Source organism: Neodiprion pinetum, chromosome 5 (genome assembly GCF_021155775.2).
Source record: "Neodiprion pinetum isolate iyNeoPine1 chromosome 5, iyNeoPine1.2, whole genome shotgun sequence".
Lineage (NCBI taxonomy): Eukaryota > Metazoa > Arthropoda > Insecta > Hymenoptera > Diprionidae > Neodiprion > Neodiprion pinetum.
The window spans coordinates 4,810,333-4,830,261 of NC_060236.1; the positions used below are offsets into that span (position 1 = coordinate 4,810,333).

General features: G+C 40.0%; 3 protein-coding genes across 5 annotated transcripts; all 3 read left to right on the plus strand.

Annotated features, from left to right (window-relative positions):
- Positions 1–2,187: 2,187 nt before the first annotated feature.
- LOC124218632 (troponin C, isoallergen Bla g 6.0101-like) lies at positions 2,188–7,552 on the plus strand. 3 transcript variants are annotated; one of them, XM_069136417.1, is made up of 5 exons: positions 5,477–5,928; positions 6,717–6,750; positions 6,851–6,994; positions 7,122–7,373; positions 7,466–7,552. In XM_069136417.1, exons 2-5 carry the CDS (start codon positions 6,744–6,746, stop codon positions 7,492–7,494), a joined length of 432 nt encoding a protein of 143 aa, XP_068992518.1. In that variant the 5' UTR covers positions 5,477–5,928; positions 6,717–6,743; the 3' UTR covers positions 7,495–7,552. The 3 variants fall into 3 exon arrangements, with proteins under 3 accessions (XP_046481217.1, XP_068992518.1, XP_068992517.1); XM_069136416.1 differs by lacking the exon at positions 5,477–5,928 and adding an exon at positions 6,198–6,516; XM_046625261.1 differs by lacking the exons at positions 6,851–6,994; positions 7,122–7,373; positions 7,466–7,552 and adding exons at positions 2,188–2,371; positions 2,445–2,763 and having other exon boundaries at positions 2,873–5,928; positions 6,717–6,749.
- Positions 7,553–9,040: 1,488 nt separating this feature from the next.
- On the plus strand, positions 9,041–12,738 carry LOC124218634 (troponin C, isoallergen Bla g 6.0101-like). Its single transcript, XM_046625264.2, has 5 exons — positions 9,041–9,321; positions 9,903–9,930; positions 10,449–10,592; positions 10,686–10,940; positions 11,917–12,738. The coding sequence occupies exons 1-5, from the start codon at positions 9,178–9,180 to the stop codon at positions 11,940–11,942; spliced, it is 597 nt and encodes a 198-aa protein (XP_046481220.1). The 5' UTR covers positions 9,041–9,177; the 3' UTR covers positions 11,943–12,738.
- A 716-nt stretch (positions 12,739–13,454) lies between these two features.
- Positions 13,455–15,420, plus strand: LOC124218635 (troponin C, isoallergen Bla g 6.0101-like). The gene is made up of 5 exons (XM_046625266.2): positions 13,455–13,683; positions 13,961–13,988; positions 14,115–14,258; positions 14,333–14,584; positions 14,953–15,420. The coding sequence occupies exons 1-5, from the start codon at positions 13,681–13,683 to the stop codon at positions 14,985–14,987; spliced, it is 462 nt and encodes a 153-aa protein (XP_046481222.1). The 5' UTR covers positions 13,455–13,680; the 3' UTR covers positions 14,988–15,420.
- The last annotated feature ends 4,509 nt before the right edge of the window (positions 15,421–19,929 follow it).

A 19,929-nucleotide genomic window follows, 5' to 3' on the forward strand; every position in this document is an offset into this window, starting at 1 on the left:
GATGCACTAGAGGTAAAAGTAAAATAGATAATGATAATAATAATTAAAATAATAATAAAAATAATAATAATGATAATGATAACGATAATCAAGCGGTATTTTTGTACAGTATCTTACGGTGTCAGATCTATGCCGGCGCATCCGACGACTGATCGAACGATGAAAAAATAAATAGATGAAACTGAAGCTGGGAAAAAGGAAGAGAAAATTATAAAAAAAAAAAACCAAAACCAAAACCAGGCTAAAAGAAGAAAAAACTTCCGTTTCGCTAAGTCTGGTTTCACAGCTATGAATATTATCGGGTATAAATTAGTAAGCCAATATTTTCCATCGGCTTGATAACACCTGAAAACACCCGTTTTCCAAACATTAGAAACGTTTCCATCACACTGTGAGCCGTACACGTGATCCGTGAATGTGCGCTTATGTTACACCTATGAACTAGAAGAATAAAAAAAGAAAAAAAAAAAAACAACACCGATAAAGAAACAAGTGAATAACAAACTTGGACAAGTGAGCAATCGAAGTTGTCACTCTGATAATCGCATTGCTGCAAAAAAGTAAGAAAAGATATTTCAATTTTCCTTTCGACGTATTAATTTTTTTCGGATCTTATTATCCGTCACTTATAATCGTCTATTGTTTATGTGGTGGCACATAGCGGTAGAAAAGTAAACGAGTCATCTTTAAATATATTTGATGTGTCCCCCTGAATCTTTTCCAAGTTGCGTATAGCTTTATTATAAATATATATATATATACATATATATATGTAATATATATATATATATATATATATATATACATCTCGATGGATATTTTATGCCTAATGTTATAATTGATGTTACACAACTTTACACGTATGTGTGTGTATTCTATATAATATAATACGAATTACCCTGACGGTACATCTTTGTTATGGAATATACACACGTGCCTATTTAAATTCTAACTTCTACATGTCACCGTTTATTATGGTCGTTAATAATAGTAATAAGCATAATAATAATAATAATAATAATAATAATAATATTGTGTATGCGGTACAGTCAAATGAATAAAGATTACCTACGCAACATTTTTTAAACGCTCTCATTCATCCCACAGCTGTCACCGATTTAGTTGACGGTAGGTATACACAAGTGAGAAGACTTTAAATTCGTAATTTATTTATTTTATTTATTTATTTTTTTTAACAATGTCGTGTCACTAACGTGGCAAATTATCAACGCGTAAAACAAAGTGAAAAATGTTAACGTCGAGCGTACGGATGCTCATAGACGACGCATGTACGGAAGCAATCAATATCTATTGATTGTCAATGTCAATGGAACGAGATAACGGTTGGGAATTCATCGGTAATCGGACGATGCGATACGCGATTACGGATCCGTCAAGCGAGTGAGGAAACTCGAATTTGAAATCAACTCGCATCGTGTGGATGTTGGAAATTTTTTGAAGGTTTGCAGTATTCGAAATCGAATGACGATTTCTTTTCCTTTCAAATTGACGTGGGAACAAAATGAGAAGCAAATTTTCTACGAGGACATAAATATTTGTTAAATTTGAATTTGTTTTAATATATTTATTCCGATTAGATGAAAAAAATAAATAAATAATTAATTTTGGCTGAATAAATAATTTTGGCGCGGTCACGACGAGAGCTTAACGCGAAGGAATAATTATCGTTTAATGTTTCATCGACGGTCTAAGAGTTAAGCTGACCTGAATAATTGATTGTCGGGTGAGTTAAAAAGCAATTATACGGTAAACGTTGGTCGGAAAGTAACCCTCGACTGATTAGTTATTAATTGTTCGAACTGTTTTCATGGGACCATCAGACATCGCGTGGCGAGCTATTGACGGTGAAATTTTCAAACGTAATTCGAGTTACTTAAATTTGAGCAAGCCAGTTGAAAGGCTCGAGTGATATAACACGGGAGAAAGAGTCGAGGGAGAATAAGAAGAAACTCTAATATGAGCTGTTATCTAATTTCTATCAAGCACAGTCATTCGTCACGGAGTTTGTTGTACCTTGAGTGAAAAGTGCGAGGCACTTGACGGTTGCATCCAATACCTGCTTCGCGGGGTGTTAAAAAACCGAAAGCTCGGCTACCTCATCAACGTCAAACTGTATCTGGGTACCCATAGTAACAATAATCCATCGCTAGATTGAACGGAGTGAATGCGGCCGGTGTGTGCGGACGGATTTGAAAAGCTTTGGTTGGTAATGCAGACACGTGTGTCGCTTCACTGTTCGCCGTGCATCCAGTCATCGGTTCGTGCTCAGGCGTTAGGTACCAGCGATCATGGGCTTCCCAACGTTTGATTCCAGGAAGGAATTGGCACCGATTCGTGAAACCGGTAGAAAGTAAGTTCCCAACACTGTGTTAAATAAAATAAAACAAGCCAATAATCGTGAACGTCGATCCTTACTCGTCCAGGAAATTCGAGTTCTGGAACATGGCAGTCGTTGCTATGATGGCCATTGGCATTGGTCTTCTCCTCGCGACTTACGTCTTGGCCGGATCTTCAACGAGGAAGAAATCGGTCCAGGATAGTAACGGGGCAAGCGAAATCTCTGGCCTCAACTTCGGCCAAAATACCACCGATGAAAATCTCACCCTCATAAATCAGAGGCTTCTGCCCATGTCTCAGATATACTGCAGGATAGAAACCAACTGCGTTGTCACCTGTTCACGCATCCCAGCTGCTTCGAGCCCAGGAATCATCGCCACCGTATTTATGGACTCCGAATACAAGGTGAGCTCACGGAATCGAAATTTCCGTCAAGTACCGATTGATTCAGAGTTCAGAGAAGATCAGACTCGACTAAGGGATTTATCTGGACTGAAATTAACATATTTTTCAGAGACAGTGTGCAGAAAAGGAGCTTGTCGAGGAGCTGGTGTTCGATAACTGCAGGTTTCCGTCCAACGAGCTGAGTTCCGAATGGCTACCGATAAAATTTCGATTAAGGAAATTGACCCTGAGGCGTTGCGGACTGACGGCAATCGACGTGGACGCGTTTAGATCGAAGCCATTCCAGGAACTTCGCGGCTTGGCGATTATCGGGAACCGGATAAACGCCCTTCGAAAATCGTTGTTCGATGGCCTGACGAGTCTGGAGGAATTGGCGATAGTGGACAACAGCAATGTACTGCCGGAGCCCGAGCTGCTGGTTGGAACAGCGAACTCTCTCCAGATTCTTCAGCTGGACAATGCGATCAGAGGGGAACGCACCCTGACCAAGGTAATCGGTAGTCGTCCACTTCGCAGGGTGATCGTACTGTCGCTGACCAGAAATCGTCTGCCAAAACTATCCAGAAACATCTTCAAAGGTGTTCCAAACGTGCAATCGGTCCACCTTACAGACTCGGGAGTGTCGATGATCGAGCCCGGAGCTTTAGATCCCTTCTCCAGAAGTATCCGGCAGCTCTTTCTCGCTAGAAACAACCTCACCTATCTCCCAACAAACGCCTTCAGTCGTATCCTGAGGTCAAATCCCAACTTCAGAGTCACCCTCGCCAACAACGACTGGAACTGTAGCTGTGGTCTAAAGTGGCTCAAGAACTTGACAACCATCCTGATCGACGTTCCCCGATGCTCTAGGCCGGATCGAAACGCGATGCTTTCGTTCGCGGAAGCCGATTTCTGCGAACAGTCCGACAGACCATCGACCGCGGTTTTGGAATCCACCGACGAGCCGGTAAAGGGTGACCCAGAGTCAATGACCTTGACCTGTGACCAGAAGGATCAAGAAGCCGACACGAGGACGACTAGGAGGCTCCTCTCCGTGCGAGAATTCATCGTCAGAACAGGATCCACGGGGTTCTTTCTCAGCCAGGCGACAAACGGTTCGGTCCACGTTGTCATGGGATCGGAAGCGACCTCGTACACCTTGGTGTGGTTCGTCAAAGACCTTGAGGACATCGAGCCGCAAAGTGTGAAGTGCGTAACGGACGTCGCGGGTTCGGTAACGCTGACGGAACTGCAGCCTGGACTGGTCTACATCGTCTGTCTGCTGGACAGGAACAACGGCGACCTTACCTCGCCCTTCAACTGCCAGTCGATCCAGATGCCGAACAAGGAGTCCGGGAGGTTGTGGCTGACGGATGAAGCCAAGACGCCGATTATCGGTGGACTAACGGTGGTCCTCGTAGTCGTTTGCGTTTCAGGAGCCATGGGTTCCTACTGCATTGTACGCCGTAACCCGCGGCTCCTGAAGGGCAGCAAGCGCATCATCATGGTGAACCACAGAGCGGCGGACGCCATCGTTCTTCCCGCGGACTGCCGTTTGGATTCCTTGAGCAATACCGGATCTTTCGCTCGGGAACCCGGACCGACGGTATCAAGTTCGCGCAGCAGCACCACCAGCTACGTATCCGGGATTCAACCCACCAGAATGCAGCTTCTGTCCTGGAGGATAGGAAGGATCAGGGAGATTCTGGCGTGCGATAATCCGAACAAGTTCAACGCCGAAATCCCGCCGCCCCTTCCGCCTCCTCGCAACAAGTCGGTAGTACCTTCGCTTTCTCGCAGCCTTGAAGAGGCTGGAACCGGTCTTCAAGAGCGCGGAAGATCGAGATCGGTGTCCGATTTTCGGACGAACGAAGAAGAAGTACTGTGACTTGTTATCGAGTGATCGCGAGACGTTGTGTCGGTGAAGGATGAATGGTGTCAGGGTGCATCGATTGAGCGGAACGAATCTATCTATCAGTTATCACGATCCTTTGACAAGCTGCGAGTGTTATATCGACGTCCTTACCTATCAGGGATGGATCGATGATCAGTTTACCCGGTTTATCTTGCGCCAGGGCATTCACGCTTCGCAAGCTTGCACGCTGTGTGATTCGGCTATTGGACTTGATTAATGGACCGCCATGTGTCACAGACTAAGTGCTAGACGCGCCCCGCTATTGTTAGGAGCGTAAATAAGATGCACGGGCAATGCCAACAATAAGACCTCGGTTTAATCGATGGGTGAAAAATTTACCCTGTAATAATTCTGAGGTAAAAAAAAAGAGAGGAAAATTCATGGCGATGGAAATTCGAAACTGTGTTTCGGGCGTTCACGACGGCTCAAATCAACACTCGATTGCTAAACGTAGGTGTGTAAAACTAATTCTCAAAAGGTATACCAGCGGTCTATTAATAACGTCTAGCCGGTCACGCGACCGGGCAACGACTTCGTTATCTGATTGGCTAAAAGGGGGTTGCGTTATATCCGTTCAAGATTGAAACCGCTGCTAGGTTAGCGAAGCTCTATTCCACGTACCAAAGACCTCGGCAACGGGCTGCAATTCCTTGGAAAGGATATCGTGCCGTTTGGCCAATCGAACGCGAGCCGGAGATTACAATGCCGGCGAATTTTCAAGCCCGAGAATTTTGCAAACGGCTGCAACAAATGCAGCGGCGACATCGTCCGGTAGAAAAATGTTCGACGGTAGTTTATAGCGCTTTTGAAATATAGCGTTGTACCTGCGTAAAAACGGTCGATTAATATACGATCGCGAGTAAATACCGCACCCACCGTTTATAATAATAACTTGCAAAGTATACGACGCGACAATTAATTTGTCGTTATGATTCCTGGGCTTGGAAATTTGTTCGATATAACGATCTGGGGAGAATGGCGCGAAATAAAAATTAACTTGTAGGATAATCCGGCACAGAATGATCGATCGTGTTTACCTACCGCTCAGATAAGCAGCTTGACAGTTTTCGGACGATGAGTAAACCGTTTGAATGGATTTTAATCACAGGGGCTAATCGTAAGTCCGTCAAGTCCTGCGTACAGTCAGATAAGAAAGTTCCAGGCTCGGCGTGTTGGGAAAAAGTTATCCTTCAATTTTGCAACTAAAACCAGGAATTACAGTAAATTCGGTAACGCAACTTACGACGAATGAAAGGAAGAAACAAAAATTTGTGAGTACGTTTTCAGCTGATTTTTTCGTTTCAAATATTTTGGATAGTTGAACAAGGACGATAATTTCTATCAGCCCATTTCGCATATAACGTGAGAAACAAGTTGAAAGTCTATTGCGCCAAGGTATATTAATAACAAAATAAACAATGTAAAAACGCCACGTAGTTAGATGCAGTTATCATTTGTAAGGTATAACTAACGACCGATGATCGACGCCTATGAACGCTTACGAATTATAACCAATAAACAATTATCAATCGTTGCCAATTAGCTGACGTACTATGATTGGCGATGATGTATTGCTGCAGCGTAACGGAATGCAGCGGGCAACGTCATTGCGTCGATATTCGTTCTAGCTAATTAGTAGTGCGAGGTCGAACTTTCCGTCGGGTTTGAAAACAATTGGAAAAAAGTACGCAGCTTTTTAAACCGTCCGACAATGTACTTCGCCATTTACATGACAATTAACTTCGTCAGTCGGCGAGACGTTGAGCAGCTGGAAACTCTTCCGATAGCTGATACCGATTAACGATCTTTTATCCACCGTATCAGGATTCGTTAGGCACAACTTCACCGTCAACGCCATGGTAATTAAACACTCGTTCCAAACAGTGGATCATTAATGTTCGGCAAACATTCTCGTTTACCTAAAAATAAAAAAAAATAAAAAAAAAAAAAAAAAACAGCTTATAAATCTGATTCGCCTTCAACTTTTGTCACTATACAATGATCGTAAAAAGCGATATCGAATAAAGCTAATTTAATAATATAACCTTCCAATTTTCAGGACGATCTCGAGTTGTCCAAGGAACAAATGGACCGTGAGTAAATGACTTGTTGACAATTTCACCGAGCGTTTGAAAATCGTTGCGATTTTAAATTTGTCGAAACATTAAAAGAGCACCAACGTTTTCTCTACAGAGTTACAGTTGGCTTTCAACGCCTTCGATCCCGAGAAGAAAGGCTGCATAAGTACCGACATGATCGGCACGATTTTGGCAATGCTGGGTCACGAGCTTGACGACAGAACGCTTCGCGATCTTGTCAGCGAACTCGACATAGACGGTGAGGATCGAATCGGCGAATGATTGGGCGCAAGAAACTTTGCGCTCATTTTATTTATTTATTTTGTTTCTATTCTTTTTTTTTTTTTTTTTTGTTTTTTGTTTTCCATAACCGACGCATTTTTCAGGAACCGGGGAAATACAGTTCGAGGAATTCTGCATGCTGGCTTCGCGTTTCATCGTCGAGGAAGACACGGAGGCGATCGCTAAGGAGCTTAGAGAAGCTTTCCTGCTTTACGACAGAGAAGGGAACGGCTACATAACGACCGACGTCTTCCGGGACATTCTTAGCGAACTCGACGATAATCTGCCGGAAGAAGAACTCGACATGATGATCGACGAAATTGACGCCGACGGATCGGGGACCGTCGACTTTGAAGGTTGGTGTTTTTACTCGTGCTGAGAAAGCAACCTTTTTACCGTGTATCGTTGTAATCCACCCCCCTCCCACTTCGCCTTTTTATCATTGCAGAATTCATGGCAGCCATGACCGGAGGATAAGGCAGTTTTTCACGAAGGAGAAAAAAAACAATAAATAAATAAAATTCATCATAAAACATACGTCAACTAACGCGAAGGAAAGTGAATAATGAAAACGACTTTTTTTATCCCGCTTGCATGATATACATTATATTATACACACGTTACTTTATTCCCGTTGCTGTGCTGCGTAAATTTTCTGCACGCAATACGACTCGAGGTGTAAAAATTATTCTGTATAATACCGTTAAATTGCGTCTGTACCATGAAGATTAAGCGACGTTCCTATATTTATATGATTTTGTATTGTGATAGTGATGCAAGCGTTATATTATACATTATACCTCTGTACAACGTTATTGCAATACTATGTATAAACGTGTTAAAACTCGATAAAATAAAATGAACTTCGACTGTAATTAATAATATACAATTCTGATTAATCGATCCCAAGGTGACGAAAATCCCTCTGAAAATCGTTGAATATATATTCCCAAATTTTCTATTCTGTTCTCGAATACATTTATGCGTATATTGGGAATAATTCGATAACTCAATCAGCTGGGAAATGAGCTGTTTATACATATATATCACATATATATATTTATATGTGAACTCGGTGGCGAGAACGATTTTAGAACACATCAGTCTTGCGCCGTGGCTGCGTTAGAAGCGGGTACGAATGAATAGAATTGAAATGGCGAATCAAAAATAGATTTTTCCCCTCTTGAAACCGCGTATATAGACACATAAACAAGGCTGATACCGCACGTAGTAGTAACACGTGTTCAACACGGCACGATACATTAATCCGTTTAATTTCCGCGACACTAATTTGGCAAGCAGAATATGCGCAACGTTTATGTTGTGATAAAACGGCGGTTTTTTTCCGTTCGATAATTCTATGTTAAAAAATCGCGGTCATTAATTACTGGGAAATAATATGTAAATCGCAATCGCGAAGTGAATTATCATCAACGGATTGTTCGATATCGAATTGCGAATAAATATTTCTTCTTCGCGATTTTTTCACCCTTTCATATCGCAATTCTCATCCCCAAACTCCGGATAATCGATAAATTCTACATTTTGTTTTCTGATCAACAGCGTACTTTTCGCACATACGTATCTATAGCCGCAGACGGCTACGGATCGATTAATTAAAATACCCGCGGACAAACCTCGGAGCGAAGACAATCGAGCCTAATTGCCAATTAAATTTCGTACCCACGTTCGCGAGGCGAATGAAATTTTGTAAAAAAAATAAATAAATCCAGTCCGTAGTCTCTTCATTCACGTTCTCGTTTTTCGACGCCGATAATAAAGTAGGCAAAACGAGGATGGAAGACGTTTTTTACCCGAAATTTATGCTCGTTCGTCACGAGGGTGAGAACAGCGAGGAAAAAATGCTTGCTGGTGGCGAGTCGGTGCTGCTGATTGAAATGATTATTCTTGGTCTTTTGGGACCACGTGACGATGATCCAACGGCCATCGATACCGAACAGATTCGTCCCTGAGTTCTGCGGAGATGCGGAGATCGATAAGACAGATTGGGATCGCGTTGCACAAACGCGCATCATCGGAGATAGCCGTTGTTCCGTTCGCCGAGGAATTATTCGTTGCGAAATGAATTTGTACAGTCCGATGAAGCGGAGTTCGTAAGCCGCTAGAAAAAAAATAATTAGCCGCACCCTCGACCTAGACATGGATTCGTTTATATATTTGATCCGGAACGATCTCGCTGTGACAGTACCTTTCAGAGATACTGTCTGGCACTCGTCAACACTTCGCCACAAATCAATCGGACATTATTTATCGCCTCGACGTCGCCGTATCGACCTCACGATGGTAAATATTCGCTGATTGCAAACTCGGTACGAAATTAACGAAACTTTGGTTCGTCATTTTCTTTGTTTTTTTTTTTCTTTTTTATTCAATTAATAGCGATGAAAACAAGGCACCTCGTTAAAGTAACTACAAAATTGCAACGATTTGAGTACCGTCGAAAAAACGGTACGAATATTTTTGGAATCGCGAGAAAATCTGATAGTCGTCAATGGCTGATGCAATATCGAAATACGTTCGTTTAGATAACTTGATTTTTCAGGTAAACAAAGCTTTACGACGATTAAATGTTTACGAGAGAATGTAGCACGAGTTACCGTGATAAAAAACAATATCAACGCATAGGTACTAAATTTTCTGATCACTGCTACAAAACTCAATTCGATTTTTTATCCCAAAATGTGTATTTTTCTTTTTGTGATAAAAGTCGAGAATAGCTAACGGATGCACGGTAACTGAGCCAGAATTTTTGTCGCTGATTTTTTATAACGTAACACTGTGAATTTATTAAAAATCGTATCAACAATCTTACGTAATTTCTTGTCCAAAGCTGAACGTAATATTCTTTTTCTTTCGTCTTTTAGGATACTCTCGACAAAGCGCAGGTAGCCCGTAAGTAAACAATTGAGATGACGAAAGTTTTGATTTTTGAGCATCGATACCGTGTTTTTTTTTTTTTTTTTTTTTTTATTTTCATTTGACAATTTTCTCATTCATTCGTCATTTTCGAAGTGGAAAATTTTATTAGCTAAAATATTTTTGACAGAATTAATTTGAAATTCTACTGAAAATGTTCATTTGTCAAATCGTGATATGTTTTAGAGGAATTCAGCGTGTAATTTGTTAGACGATTTATCTTGTACATCAAATCAAATTTATAAGAAATCACGTAACAAATAAAAGAAAGCCCGAATAATCAAAATACGTATAATTCACGATACAATTGATTATATGATTTTTGATCTAGTGTATACCTGATGATTCGTGCTTTCCTAATTTATTATACAATTTATAGAATCTACAAAATGAATCACGTAACAAATCATACGATGAATTTTTTCAAAACATTATATTATTCGTCGTAACTGATCCACTAAGATTTCTAAACTCGAGGTTATTTTTCACTCCAGAGTTACAGGCTGCCTTCGATGCTTTTGATCACGCTAAGAAAGGATGCATAAGCACAGATATGGTCAGCACGATATTGGTGATGCTTGGTCACGAGCTGGAGGAAGGAACGCTGGCGGATATCATCGAGGAAGTCGACGAGGACGGTGAGTATTTTGGGAAAAAAAAAAGATTTTTAATTTCACTCCGATACGACGTTGGGCGTTTCTGATAACGTTGTTCGTACTTTTTACAATCAGCGTCGGGAGAGCTCGACTTTGTCGAATTTTGCACCCTGGCTGCGAGGTTTATCGAAGTTGAAGAAGACACGGAGGCAATCGAGCAGGAATTGAGAGAGGCGTTCCGACTTTACGACAGGGAGGGAAACGGCTACATAACCACCGACGTTTTCAGAGATATTTTGCACGAGCTTGACGACAACATTTCCGAATACGAGCTCGACATGATGATCGACGAGATCGACGCCGACGGTTCGGGGACCTTGGATTTTGAAGGTAGATACGCGAAAGAGGGATTCAAAATTAAAGGGAAATCTACTCTAGATTTTAATGCGGAAATGAAATTTGACTTTCTACGTGTTTGGAATTTAGCGAAGTAATGAGAGGGTAGAAAAAAAAAAACATTACAAACTGTATTTTTGCAATATTTTTTCCCTCTTCGGTTGTACTGCGGAAAAAATGATACGAATTAAATCGAACCTGCACTGAGAGAAATTTTTACTTCCGGTTACCGCTCGTTACTTAACTATTTTCATTTTTTACCGCAATCGAAAAATATAGTTCCAGGTAGAAAATGAAAATTAGTTTTCCAGCTGTTACCGGAAAGTCCAGTTTCCGTCACTATTCTTTCTCATTACGATTGGTTGAGGCTTTGTTTAACTAAAAAAGTGGAGCAAACCTCAGAAACTGATTTTGCGTTGCAATTAGCAAAAAAGGATCGACGATAGCGCAAAATGTTTACGCGTACCTCGTTTTTCGTAATTCCAAAAATATTCAAACAGTTTTTTCAACGATACCTGTTTTACTGAATTTTTCTACAAACTGTAACAAATAATATTTTTCTCAGTGTGCATGTTATTTAATTACAAACGTGGAGGTACGTAGATTGAGTTGGCATTGTGTCCGTTCATTGTTATTTTTGGAACTCGTTGACCAACTCCGATGTTTCTCGTTTGTACGCAGCTGTTGTCATATCAAACTTGATTAATTTTAAAATAGAATTATCTCGTTCGATATTAGAATGCGGAGCGATTTTGATCGCTTTGAAATTTAAACGCGTTTCGTTTTTCAAAGGTGTTCGCGAAGAGAACAGATCGACGTCTATTTTCATAAATATTTTCAACCGCGGGATGAAACGAGGACAAAACAAGCCAGAGTTAAGAATCTGTACAGCAATTTAGATTTTGGCCATTTATTTTACCCGTTTCCTTCGATTTGTATTTCATACTTCTTTAATTATTTCACGTTTCAGAATTCATGGCTGTGATGACGGGGTAAGAAAAAATCGTTTCATCGACCTACCGGAAGATTCGATGACCCGATTAATCTCCTCGTAGAAGAATCAAGAAAATCGAGTAGAATATCCGTCTTTTTCACACGCAAGAAATGTGATAATCATATAATTATATTATTTACGAAAATACTTTTGAGTTTAGATAATATTTTAATATTTATAAAATACATTATACAGTTTATACGCTTCTTCAATACAGCTGATTGCGAGTCTTTAAGTATTATCGTGTACTTGCACCGATGCCAACGTCTTGTTATACGTATTACGAATAAGCTACATTATAATTCTTATCTTCTTTTCTTAGAAAGCATATGTTCTTCGTTTTTTAATCGTACAACCACTCGTTATACGTTTCAGGGAGTTCATTCTTCTTCGTAACCACTCGTATCGAATAACAGTGATTAATAAAAAATAATAAAAATTCAGTTTAGATTTATCGAAATGAAACAAAAGTTGAACCTGTTTTTCTGTTATACCTCTGTTTCGAATCTCAATTTAAGATTTTCGGTGAAAACACGGATATCGCTTCTAAATTTCGTATGTAAAACGGTGCAAATAATTACACAAGACGCGTTAACTAAACACACTAAGCCTTTTATTTAGATTTTATTCAAGACTCCTTTTATTTTCAACTAATAAGGTATCAGCAATCTATACAAATCCGCGAAATAATTAGCAAAACGCTAATTCAGTTCAAGTTTTCCCCCATTCATCACGTGTATCAATTAAAACAATAAACAGAAGTAAAATAGAAAAAAAAATATGTACATAATAATCAAAGGTTTGAGTCCATTTCTTACCTAAATTTCTTATGCCTGAAGGTTACAATGATTTTTTGACAAACTATGACAGAATCCTGGCTCATGATAACGTCTTACGTTTTCCAACATTGCGAAGAGTAGGTACCGTCAACGTTAACTGTCAGTTTAATGAAGATCGAGCTGTTTCTAGATTAAGAAACAATCGTTGAAAATATTCGCGGTGCCAAATCGACGCCGTTACTTGCGGCTGCTGAAAAGCCTCGCAAAGCCTTTTTCTCTCAAAAATGTTTCCTTCCAACGTTGAGAAAAAAAAAAAATTGGTCAAGTCACTCTCACGACAATCTTTACATTTTTCCTCTTCCTTCTTCCTCTGCGATATTTGATCGTACAATATTCGGGACTAGAGTTCGATCTCGATAATTAATTGGCGTAATTTTATTTATTTTTTTTCGCTTTGGCACGTGCGCTCTGCTGGCTCGAATAAATTATACAATGATTAATCACCGCATCCCCGACGCAGGAGATGTAGTCGGGGTTTTGTTTTTGGGCGTGATTAGAATTTACAGGGTTTTGCCAAATAATTGACTGACCTGCATATCGATGTCCACGCGCTTAGGTAGGTAGAGAGAGAGAGAGAGAGAGAGAGAGAGAGAGAGAAGCTGCACCTCGACGACAACGGGTGTATTTGTAGAATTAGCGAGCTGCAGTTGAAACGAGTTGTGGATTTTAGGAGGGGCAGGATGGAGCATCTGCTGCAACGACGTCCTCGAGACGAGAGTGAAATCCGCTAGATTAAAACATTCTCCAATATTTGTTTGTTATGTCACCTTTATACACGAGGAATCTTTATAATCCGCGCAAAACTGTTCGCGAGGTACGGTGCTGAGGGTGCTTTTGAAAAGTCGGGAAGAACGAAGAGCTTTTCACATCAGACTCGCTGACGCGATCCTCTTTCGCAGATATGGTTCGTCCCTGAGTTGCCGTATTTTCCATTTTCCCGCTTCGGGTAAAAGTAACAAGTTCGAGTTCGGGACTCGTATGGATCAGGACCTAAAAGAAAGGATACCAATCTTGAAGGACACTGTCAATTATATCTCATTATCAAAAGCAAAGCGTCGTTGTATCCGAAATCGAACTTTTGATTCGAGCGAGCTTTCGACCAATCGAAAGCGTCGAGCGTTATACTATAATTTCAATATTCTGTGCCACTCAACTAATCGAGCTTTTTTTAATCCCCGCAGGATGACCTAAACAAGGATCAAATTGTGCGTAAGTAACCAATCGACTGGCAGTTTTAAAAAAATTTGGAAACGAAGGGAAAATCGTTCAGCTGAAATCCGTTGAAAAGAATGTTGATATCGTCGTGATTGTTTTTCAATCGTTCTATTTCCGCAGTTCTTAAGAAGGCCTTCGACGCCTTTGATCACGAGAAAAAGGGCTGCATAGGAACGGACATGGTGGGAACGATTTTAACGATGCTTGGACACGAGTTGAGCGAAAACACGCTGGCCGAGATAATCGCGGAGGTGGACGAGGACGGTGAGTGATCCGAATTTTCGAGTTTATCTCCTCGAGTCTTTCCGAAATCCGATTGATTCCGCTGTCACCGCCAGGATCCGGAGAACTCGAGTTCGAGGAGTTTTGCACCCTGGCTGCGAGGTTTTTGGTCGAGGAAGACACCGAGGCGATGCAGCAGGAGCTGAGGGAGGCTTTCCGGCTCTACGACAAGGAAGGAAACGGATACATAACGACCGACGTCTTCAGGGACATCCTTCACGAGCTCGACGACAAGCTTTCACCCGAAGAACTCGATCTTATGATAGAGGAAATCGACGCCGACGGATCTGGGACTCTCGACTTTGACGGTAAGGGTATTAAAAATTCGAATCCGTGAACGGTTGATTAGAAACCATGATTAGATCCGAGATTAAAAATTTCAAATTCTTCAACTTTCTATAGATTTATCAGAATCTGAACCGCTATTTATTTCCCAACTATTCTATCCCAAAAATGCATTGCAGCATTTGAATTTTATTAAAAAGGGTATTTGACACTTCATGGAATTCGAATACACGGATAATATATTATTAATCTTTTACTCTACCAAGACTTTTACAAAGTGTCAAACGTTCCTAAAAATCTACGCATTTTTCTTGTTCTCCAAATTTATAACAACCGTCACTGACCGGCTGCGTTTTTCCGTTAAAATAATACGTCTGACTTTGATTTTCAGAATTTATGGAAGTGATGACAGGCGGCGACGACTGAAGCTTTTTCGACGCACGAAATTGTACACGGGTAAAAAACACTCGCGACTTAAAGTGTAACATTATGAAAAAAAAATATATATTAAATAGCGAAACTCCGTTACTCTGCGTTCGACTCCGCAATGATTTCTCTACCTAATCGATCATTTCTATCGCGAATCCGTTCGTGAAGTGAGCAGTTATCGCGATTGATACAGTCGGCAAGGCCATTAATGCCTCTCTCTCTCTCACTCTCCCTCTTGCCGTCGAATCTCGAATAGATTTACGACCAGAGTTGGCCAATAAAATATAAATGCACTTGGAATAATTTATTATTCGCCGCGCGATTGCCAATCAGGCGTGCAATAAACGAATATTGATAAAAAGTGGTCATCATGAATAAAAAAAACAAAAAACACCCTGTACGTATATTAATAAATCAATTTTTTCGAGAATTTAGTTTTTTTATTAAAAATCTATTGAATTCTTCGATTAATCATCCGTCTTGGCAGTTTTTTCTGCCCCTGATTCACCGCAACCTGCTTGACACGGATGCTTATCGAGTGGCCGACGCATTAGGCGCAATGAAAAATTTCTGACATCAAGAGAAACGATCGACAAATCTGGCTGCGAATTGTGACGAGTGAAGCAATATAGCCGAGAATGATTGCAATCACGTTTGTTGTATGTTGTACTTATAAAGAGTGGAGATTAATTAACGGTTAAAAACTCGCCGTCAGTTGATCAACTTGTCGGTTCGTTAGACCGTAATTTTATACAGCCATTTGTACACATTATGTATTTTCATACGGTTAAACAATACACCAATTTAACAAAATGAGCATTTGTTGTTTATTATAAAACAAATGCTGGTTTGAAAATTTTATTCATTATTCTTGGACGTTTGTCTCACGTTAGCAAAGAATTTTTGGAGAAAAAAAAAAAAAAAAAAAACTGCGACATGTATTTTATAAATATTTCTTTGTCGGCGATTCAAATTCGAGGCACGTTCAAATTTTTACCGCAGTTACTGCAACTAATTTCCGAAAATTATTACACCACGCGTCGATCACGGCGAGACTTTTGCTTTTCTCTCCGCGTCTGCACGCAATTAAAATTTTTCACCTTCAATTAACCTGGATATGCAGAGTTTGATCAACGGGAGAAGATTTGCATTGTTTAGGAAATATCCGGTGATTAGAACCGAAGAGAAAAAAAAAAAACAGTAATAAAGGTGTTTCAGCCTTCGAAACTGGGTCATTGTCTTCACGCGTATATTTACCCCGATCAAGTGTCGTAAGGGTGCGCGTGATAATTGACCCAGTTCACGTCGTTCCTAGGCTGTAGGAGTGGATAAATACCGTTCGCGGAGTTTCGCAATGCGCTGAATTCACGGCCCCCTAGAATTTAGAGCCCAGAGAGAAAATCGCGGTGCGTTAATTAATGTCCGAACGCAACCGTTTCGTGTCATTTCTAAACCGGCCTGAAAAGACACGAAGTTTATCGAGGCGCATACCTGCATCTCATCTCTAATATCTGCCAATTGAGTTCAGGCGGAAATTTGAACCCACTTTGTACTTACTGCCTGGCTCAATCATCTCAAAACGGTGTTGCAGTATTGCGATAATACAAATAAACTGTGAGTTTACTACACGGTGTAATAATCAACGAACAAGTTAATAATTGGACTGTGAGAAGGATGACCAAATTCGGTTCTTGATTGGCTCGCCATACGTTCGGTCATTATATCCTTCTGACAATTGTAAATAATTTTCTCACGCCATGCAACGGAAAGCTCCCAAGCAAAATGAATGCGAATTTTTTATCCCCTCCCCACCGACGAGTCAATCACTTTCATCTCAAATTCTCATCGGTGAATTTTTAAAAAATCTTCGGGATCGTTGGAATTATTCATCGATCGTAGAAGCATCTTTGAAATCCCGTGAAAAAATTCTGTGCGATCATTTGAAAATTGCACGCGAAGAACACTTTTTTACGTTCTTTGACAATTTTCGAAAATCATAAACATCGTCGAAAAATTTCGTCAGTTCGAATTCTCGCCAGTATCGTTCGTAGTGAATTTCGAACGCGCGCCGAGATCGAAAATCGGAAATGAGAAACCGGTTATGCGTCGGCAGGCCGAAGTACCTCGACAATAAAAGTGCATTACGTTACGTCCAAGGCATTCTTACCTGTTACACCGCCGCCTTAACGCGAGCTCGAAGAGCCTGGATAAAAACTAGAGCAAACATTTGCGTAATCCACGGTGTCAGGGCGATGCCGGCAACCGTAACGAGCGATCGATGCTTGAAATTTATCGACTATCGGCACAACCGATCTTTCCTTTCGGACTTGGATATACAGAGATCTAGTTTCAAATAGACACAATTATTGTTTGTCGGCTACTCGGCAATTCCAACCGCATGACTTTATTTAGGAACTCGTTCATATTGTCAGAGAATTATTATCGATGAGTACGCAGAAATCGGTTGTTGAAATACTCGAGTGTTTTCAACGTCACGCAGAAATTGTACGGAAACACTGTCTTGTAAAAAAAAAAAAAATAAAAAAAAAACACGGTTATGAATAAATCGGTAAAAGAATACAAGGGATCGTAAAATGTAAAATTGAAATTTAAGTAGGTAATAAAAGTGGAAAAATGAATGTTGAAAAATTTTTTCACACAAATTTAATGAAAAATATCGTTCAAACCGTAGAAAAAGCGAGTCCAATACCGATTTGCTTTTTCAATCCAATCAAAGATTAATTTTCCTTACAGTCGTGACATCGAACTAACGTGAAAAAGAAGCTGAGAAAAATTCTCAGCTCACTTTATCGATATGCTCTCAAGAATATGATCGTAACAATTTCTCATCTTTGGAACTCCAATTGCGAGATTTATTTTACCGAATCCAAATTTCTTTCCCCTCTTTTTCTCTTCCCCTTTTTCTTTACGGCGTACCGAATGAAGTTTCGACGCAATACGCATGCAATGCGAATCTGCATGATTTCCTATCAGGCAATCAGAGCGGCGCAGCCTGAGCGATTAATTATTCTCTTCCGACCGTAAATTCATGTTTGCATTCGGTTGTGGAATTGCGTGGCTGCAGCGCTGAGCGATCTCTCAGTTTCATCTGGAAAATTTAATTAGGCGTATCGCAGGTGCTTCGATTTGTCCAAGACGTTGGTACTTGTTGCGCAAAACAGCCGAGAACCCGCTGAGTGAAGAAAACGTCACCGTTATGCACTTTGTGAAATGCAAATTGCAATTCTAATCCCATATTTCAATCGGTCCCATTCCGTTCAGTCAGGCCTAGTTTCTCATGGTTAAACGTATATTTTCTCGAAGTCTCTCCTTCTTGTCGTAAAATCTCTTGTACTCACCAATATTCTCATGGTTAGACACACGTAACGTGATGCAACAAATAGTGCGAATGCATGGGACATTCCTTTTGCCGATTATAATCATGGCTAAGTCCGATCGTATGGAATTTATAATGAATTTATCGTTGTTATTTTTTCCCAGACTTTGAATAGCATTCTCAATTTTCGTTACTTTTCCAGTGCGCCGACAACAGCATCTTGAAACTGTTCTAATAACTTTTCAAGAAAGGATTAAATTATTTCTATATCTTTACAAGATAATTCCAGTAAATTTTTTTTTTTCATGCCGCGTTACGTCAAAATTTAGTGGTATAAAAACCACTACCTGAAATACTATTAAAATATTTACATCGATCCTAAAACTTATTCACAGCAAAGCAATTTCGGTTACCAAAACTGTATAAGATATTTTCCTGAATTTACCCTGAGAAATCAAAATCTCTGAATGCTTTGCGATTTTTTATTTTTTTTTTCTTTACCCGCCTTTCTTTGCAACGCATTCGCCTCTAAAAATGTCCAAACACTTTTGCCGTCCGTTTTTATTAGCAACAATCATCGGTAGAATTTTTCAAAAAATGAATTAATTCTAACCAAAGTAGAAGCAACGGAGTTTTTAATTTTTTTAATTTTTTTCCTCAAAGTCAATGTTTTCTTAGACATTTTATAACGCGATCTAAATTCTATTCAAGTTCACTGTGCCAGTCTTTTTTACAGCAACTTTTTCCCGCTTCTTGCCAACTTTTTTTCATATCCCGTACCTTTTCTTCCCGACGACCTTTATTCTCATTTTAGCATTACATCCGCGCGGTGTGATTAGTTATGGTTTCGGGATATTCGGTTGGATCCGTTTTTGGATGTTTTTCGTCGAGTTTTTAATCCATCGGTAAAGAAGACGCCGATTCGTAACCTTTGAAGAAATTCCACAGACTGTGAAGATGGATTTTACTTAATTGAGGGTGAAAAACGTTCGTCGCACGTGCTCCGTGTAATTATTCAAGGACTTTCTTTCCTTCTTCCCTCCCCAAGAGAAATCGAACGTTGATCAGACCGCAAAGTGAACAGAAAAATATCGTCTCATTTTAATGGGAAAATTCCCATTTTCACCTCAACATCGCTGCTGCTTATTTTGGAAACTTGATTACCGAATGAAAAGAATGATCGAGATAACAATTGATGTTATAGATCTGTAACGAAGTTGTGCGACAGATTGCGCAATTCGTTCTTCGTTGGTATTTTCTCCGCAGGAACTCGCAAGCAACGATATTTAAAAATATTTTTCCACGACCGAGAGAACGAGTAAAGTATCGATTATCAAGAGAAGAAATGCAACGGAGTAAAACGAAGCGATCTAGGCACGCGAAACTGGCAAGTCGGATATTATATAGACTTATAAATGATACGTAGGTACGTATAAGTTTTACGTAAGCGATTATAAAATGACAATATTTTACCACAATCGCACACTCAATAATTAACCAAGAATTCTTATGCGATATAAAGGAAAATATTGCCGCAAAAACCCGCAGGACGATTCGTTACGAATTATTATGTTTCTTTATAATCCTAATTTCGTTCACAAT